This window comes from Dermacentor albipictus, chromosome 4 (genome assembly GCF_038994185.2).
Source record: "Dermacentor albipictus isolate Rhodes 1998 colony chromosome 4, USDA_Dalb.pri_finalv2, whole genome shotgun sequence".
Lineage (NCBI taxonomy): Eukaryota > Metazoa > Arthropoda > Arachnida > Ixodida > Ixodidae > Dermacentor > Dermacentor albipictus.
This window is the reverse complement of record NC_091824.1, coordinates 125,295,368-125,302,111: the sequence shown is the minus strand read 5'-3', so window position 1 is coordinate 125,302,111 and position 6,744 is coordinate 125,295,368. Positions and strand designations below refer to the sequence as shown.

Genomic DNA, 6,744 nt, shown 5'->3' with positions numbered 1-6,744 from the left:
AATACACTTTGTCTTCACATATTTGCATGTCACAAACTTAAGATATGCACAGGTGCCATAACTGCACTTGTAAGCCAACTGGTGCTATGCACTGGATTACTTTTGTCCCAACGGAGGTACGCATTACCAGTGCCGTAAACACAGTGCTTATATTTCATGTACTCTAAACAAGTGTGTATTACAAAGGTGACACATCTACACAACACCAATGTGCCAGGAGCTTCATTAGCCTTGTGCAATTGCAAGCTTAGAAGCAGACTGTTTAAGTCGTCGACAGCATTTCATGTTGGGACTCGCGCTCAACCACCATGCATGGTTGCAGGAAAAGTGACTGGAATCCATAGTGTGTACGCAGTGAACAAGCCACGAAATCTGCCCGGCGGCTTTAGCTGTGCGAGTGGTAAGAGTAGCTGTTGACGTGCGAACCGTACGGTTCCGGGCGCGGTTAGTAGGTGCCACATAGCACTGACATTGCGAACAATGTCTGGAGCACAGCACGTCTCCTGTGCAATTGTGCTCACTGGAAATCTGAATATTTTGTACATGACAGAACACAACCGGTGCTGACACCGGTTGTGGTGAGGGCGACTCCCCCCCCCCCCCCCCCCCCAGTTATATCCGCCATTCCTGCTACCTCCAAATCAACTTACAACTTTAAGGGCTAACTTTCGTGCATAGTTGCGACCGGTGTGCAAAGTCCTTGAACAGCAGCGACAGCTGTTTGCCATCGTCTAAGCTTGGAAGACCGCTTAAAGCGTGCCCGTTTAGGAAAATATTAAAATGATCGGTGAGAAAACTGTGAAATAAACACGTACAAGGGAGGAACACGGGACAACGCAGTCATGTGTTCCTCCCTTGTCCGTGTTCATAACGCGCTGTTTTTTCACCGATGGATTCGTACCAACTATATAGGTCGCATTCATAACCCTTTTATTTTAAGACGACTTTCCCGGAAACAGGTCGTTCCACTGCTTCTTGCCCAATACTCGCGGAAACAGATCGTTTGGGCCACTTCTAGGCGCTTTCTTGCGCCACAGTCCCAGGGCACAGGGAGGCACGTCGGGGACCGGGCAGTGCGGTTTCTGCGAGGATATTTCTTCGGTTTCAGTGCTGAACAAGGGCCCCTCCTGTGCTTTGACCGCCGTTGCGCAGCGATTTGCCGCACACTGTGATGCTACTGCCGGTGAAGTGGCGGCCTCGGTGTCTTCCGTAGGTGTCAATGTCCGAGTTGCCTTCGCGCCACCGCTTGCCACGGCTTGTTCCTCGGTGCGTGGCGCGTTGACTGCGGTGCCAGCAGTCCTTGGTACGTCCACGGCATCGGCGCCGCCACAAAGCGAAGAAGCTTCACTCTCCAACGTATCAGCTCCGAGCGAGCTATCTCCGAACACGCAGGAACCTTCACTGCCGCAGACTTCTGCTTCGGCGGTGTATCTTTCTATCACAGTTTGAACAACTGATACAAGGGAGGGTAGCCGGAAGGCATAAGGATGTTGATCTTTAGACATAGTTGCTAAACGCGGGTCAACAGCATGCGAATAAATAGACCCGCCTGCTTTGGAACGCACCGCACGGCACGGCAGTCTGGGTTGGAACCGCACGGCGCGCCAAACAGAATAAAGAACCGACTGAGCAGCCAAACGGCCAAACCCTGCTAAACTGTACGATTCAAATTATGTGCAACTTGAGCACTAGGCTAGCCGATGGCGATACGGACGTCGTGTGAGAAGGCACCATGACCATGACGACGTTGGTTACTAGTTTGGGATAATGAGCAGATTTAGTATGTCCTAAAATATTTTGTTTAATTGATAACGAACTTCTCTTGGTTTTGCTGTGCAAATAAATGAAACGCATGCGAACAGAAACATTCGCGATGACTCTCGCAAGTGCAGACGCTCTTTTGCTCGCGTTGGATTTGAATTCCCCACTGACGCTCTTGGAAAAAAAGAAAAAAAAAATTGTTTCTCCGCCAGCACTTTCACCATTAGGAATAACAACAACAAGCTCGCCATTGAACTCTGTAAGTTGGCATATAACGTTGTACCCATGGCTGTACCGGCTGTACCAGTTAGTTCTTTATTCTATGGCTGCACTGTCAGACCAAAGCAGGCATTGGTCAGACATGCTCAACACCGGGAAACGGCTTCCACGATAAACGTGCAAGCACAGCAAGCTTTTTGATGCAGTAGATATACCGATTGCCGTTCAAAATAATTTCAACTGTAAGATCAGCGTTGGCTATTGTGGTTACCTTCCTGAATTGTTAACTTTATGAGCGGGTTATTTTGACCGCGCGGAGCCTGCAGCATCGACGATCGAGTTTGTGAGCGCAATATGGAAATAATAACCCCTTATGAAATTGTCCGAAAGGGGTCTTCAAGAAAATAAAACGAAACGAAATACTCGCTACACAGTAATCAGCAGTCAACTGCAGTATTAATTTACCGTATGTTCACTCAACACGCGGGCATTAGGGGGCATACACGTAAACCGAGGTCTCAAAAATACCTGTATATATCGTTTTCAATAAACTTATCTGGACACTGCCTCTTAAATTTATACATCCAAGCTGTCATAAGTACTTTGATCAACCTGTGTCTCCCATTGACTTGCCATTCAGTGTAACAGATGCGATAGTGAACAATTTCTTATCATCTTGAAGACATTCATTTATTCAGGCTGCAGGACATGCAGCATGACACCATCACTATATATGCAACTGCAGGAAGTTAAGTGTTACCAAGAATGATTATAGTGCCAGTGAAAGCATGCCAATATTCTCAAGCCTTTGACTGATGGGCTGCAAAACAGAGAAACAGCAAATCCCAAAAAGGGGGTACCAGCAAAACACAAAGGACGCGCACACAAGGAAAAGGCATTAGACATGGACGTACACTCCGTCCAGCATCCGTCTAAGTCTGACGCCTTTTCCTTGTATGCATGACCTTTGTGTTTCGCTGGTACCCCCTTTTTCAAGTTCATTCAAGCCCAAGGGCTTGCGCTAAAGCAAATTAAATTTTTATCATGAAAACCCACATTGCACAAACCAGAATTGAATACGAGTCTGTGGTTACCTTGTGCTTCTTCTGTCATAAGCACCAAGTCACCCAACTACAAGCTTTGCAAGGTGCCAAAACCAGTGAAAAAGAGAGAGAGAGAGATAAAAAAAAAGAAAACATTACGAGAGTAGTATAAAGAGCTATTGCACTAGCTAAGAGAATCTAAGAAAATTTTAAAACTGCATTTCATCTTCAAATGCATTGTAATCAATATTCTTTCTTTTTTATTATTGTAATCAGTGGTTCTCCATGATATAGACCTTTTTATAGCCAAAATAGCTTGCTTAAAATTCGTGTACTTACATACAACAAGATATATACTGATGAAGCTAACTACATACATCTCCACTTTACAAATTGCTTATATATTCCCTTTTTCAACAAACTACAAGAGAACAAAATAGTTTTTGGTGCGTGCTAGTGAAAGTCAAATCAAATCAATTTTTATGCCAACATCTGAGGTTTAAGATGCAGTCTGCGGTCAAAAAGCCACCCAAAGGACTTGACGAGGCCCACACGCCTGCATACATGGCAGGAATAATGCTGCTGGTGAGCAAAAACTGGGTTAGTTTTTCACAGCAGTGCTGAAGTAATAATAGAAAAATGAAAGTAGAGTCAATGCAAGAAAGTAATGGACGCAAAGAACACATAAAATTTGCGAGCATGATGCATAATGTTAGTACTAGTAACATCCATCATAAAGTTTGACGCATGCCAAAGAATACATATACATAGCATTAGCATTGGGTGTACAATAGACTAATTTCCAGAGAATAGAGCAGTGAGGCATTATATTCAACAAGGTGGGCTTGGCAGATAATTTTATTAATTTACGAGGTATGATGTTCAGCATTTGGGCCTTCCGTAATTTGTTTTTGTGTGCAGGATAACATATACATCAGGGTAGAGGGTGTTTTATTTTCAACATTTCTGTTTCAGCTTAGCAACGCTACCCAAGAGATTTTGTTTTCTGAGGCCATTAGGAGAGTTTCATAAGGGCAGTCTTGTAAAAAAGAAGGGGACATTTGGAATAGCACAAACTGCCATTTTCTATATCTTTTGCTGTTTGTAAACATTTATGAACGAGTTCGTGACAGGGACCAAATGACAATAATTTACACAAGACAAAAACGAAGATTTACAAGAAAGAAGTTTGACAGCTTTTGGGCAACAAAAATTGCACTTTGATAGTACACCAGGAACCTTGCAATATTAGAAGCTATTATTACTATGTGCACATTTCACGACACATTTTCGGCTGTACAACACCTAGGCATTTTACAGGGGGCACCGTCTTACTTCAGAATCGGTCGAGCTTTAATGCCATCCTAGAACCATGCAGTTTTGCAATATCTTGGTCTAAACATTAGTGCGGCCTTTCCATCGCTGACCCCATTTCTATCTGAAATTGAAAGCAATATACTTATGTTACAGGATTTCGTTCTTATTAAGAGAAATTTATAGAACTGTATGTGCACATCTATCAAATTTTGTCAACCCCGACTAAATTGAAATGCCACATATGCCTGTTTTAATTTTTTTTTTTACATTCTACTAGGTAATTGAGTTACCGTTATACATGCTTACTCAATTTTGTTTTTCTTCCCTGTTGGTGGTATTAGCAATTTTGTGCTCACTCAAATTATTTTAACTGTACATTTTTTTTTTTCACATTACTATAATCTTAACCGTTTGTATGTGCCCACCTGCTACGTTGCCTTTGGGTAACAGGTACTATTTTTTCTGAGTGGTAGCTTGGATCCTGTCCTAAATTGTCATTTTCTTCTTTACAAAGTAAGGTATTGATCTAGGCTAGCTGGAATTACAGATCTATGGTAGCTTTCAGCCCAGAATACACAAAACATGCGGCAACCAAAAAAACGCAACGGCACATTAACAGTTTTATATTTTTAGTCGTACACTGTCTTCATTTTATCAGTTTCTTTTGTTCCCATGTGTCTCATGTATTTCTCGCTGTATGCTACTATGGATTCCAGACAAAGATTTTACTGTGAGTAAATGTGGCATTCTGGGCACCTTGGAACACCGATCGATCACATTAGGACATACAATCTTGTTAAACAAGTGAACAGCAAGATTATTAATGGTATCTACAGATACAGCATGGCTGGCTAAAGAAGCCTGATTAATTATCGCAAGCATTAGAAAAAAAAAAGCTCATGTGGGTGGTACCCTCATCACCATGCTCATGCAGGTGCCATTGCTGCCTTGCACTGAAATATGTAGAAATGCAATGCACATAGAATATCGTGAACATAAACAGCACTTCATAATATACCGACAGCCACACTCGCCAATTGTAAACATTGTAGTGTTCTGATTATTACAAGAGGCTACAAATTTACTTGCCCAAATTTAAAACTGGTAAAGGAAGGAGGGACCTCAGGCATTCTACCAACCCATAATCGTCACATAAAACTACTGCTGCCTCTTTTGATGATGGGTTAATGCAAATGTTGACGTTACTTGGATGACCTAAAAGATAAGACAAAATTATGTATTGATAGGCGGTCTTCATCAAAGGCACAAATATTTCAGGAAAATTTTTATTGTATCACAGCGGGGAGAAAGGAAAAAGAAAAAAAGACATCTTCAGATGAGACGTGTAGTTAACCTTCATATGGCCCACATTCATGTCTTGATGGGCTCTCCTGTTCCGTCAACTTTGAAGCCCTGCTTCTCAAGTTCCGCCCTGCAAAGTGTGAGAATTCATTAGCACGAAAATCAGCATGTGGAGTAACTACACAACGTTACGTCATGCTTACGCACCTGAGTTGCTGACTGAAGTCATCTTCAATGTTGTCGTCATCCCAGTTGTCTTCCCAGACGTTCACGTCTTGGGAATCTTCGGCTTTCGCCGTCCACTCTGCAAACAAATATATAGCACGAACCATGAGGCAACGGAAGCTATTAATAAATAACATAAAGAGGAATTAAACATCAATTCTTTCGAGTAGCACACGTTAGTAGTCGCTTTCACCGCAGGAAATATTTTTTTTGGAGAATCTACTCGGTCAGTGCAGACCACCATAAGAATTCTACGTAGCGAAGCTGTAACCATGAGCGTCCATTCCAAAGAAGGCTGCAGCTGAACGCTAACACAAACCAAAGGTATTGGAACGCTAGGCAAGCAGGTGATCGTCTAGCTGAACGCTGATCCAACGACGATGGGTTATTCTGCCTGTGATTCGACCACCCGTTGTTTCTCTACGTTACTGCTGTTTATAGGCACCTGTAACAGGCACCACATCTTTTACTTCCCAAAGAGCGGTCTAATCCAGCACAACACCTAGTACGACATGCATACGCACAGAGAAGAAAGCGTGACAAAGCGAAATGGTGCTACCCAACATTGAGATTCATCTCAGCGTGACAGCCATATAAAGGCACAGAAACATTCTCTTATGTTTTGTGTCGTGGTGTAGACCTCACCTTCTGTAGGAAACTCCTCAAACTCGTCATCTTCTTCGAGAAGTCCCAGATCGACCTTTGCTTTCGCGTTCTGGTCAGCCATCTTGCAAACTAGCGCTTCAAACCATAGAGAAATGTTCAAACGAAGCGATGCATTCTGGGAGTCGTATTTGGTCAATTCAGCCTTACATTCGCAGTCGTTTTTCGCCACTTGTTAAAGGCCACTTTATAGTTTAGTTTTTCAATAAGATAT

General features: G+C 42.8%; 1 protein-coding gene across 1 annotated transcript; it reads right to left on the bottom strand.

Annotated features, from left to right (window-relative positions):
* Window positions 1-5,610: 5,610 nt before the first annotated feature.
* On the bottom strand, window positions 5,611-6,672 carry Sem1 (Suppressor of exocyst mutations 1). Its single transcript, XM_065428820.1, has 3 exons — window positions 6,513-6,672; window positions 5,850-5,946; window positions 5,611-5,772 (listed from the first exon to the last, which is right to left on the bottom strand). The coding sequence occupies exons 1-3, from the start codon at window positions 6,592-6,594 to the stop codon at window positions 5,712-5,714; spliced, it is 240 nt and encodes a 79-aa protein (XP_065284892.1). The 5' UTR covers window positions 6,595-6,672; the 3' UTR covers window positions 5,611-5,711.
* Window positions 6,673-6,744: the final 72 nt, after the last annotated feature.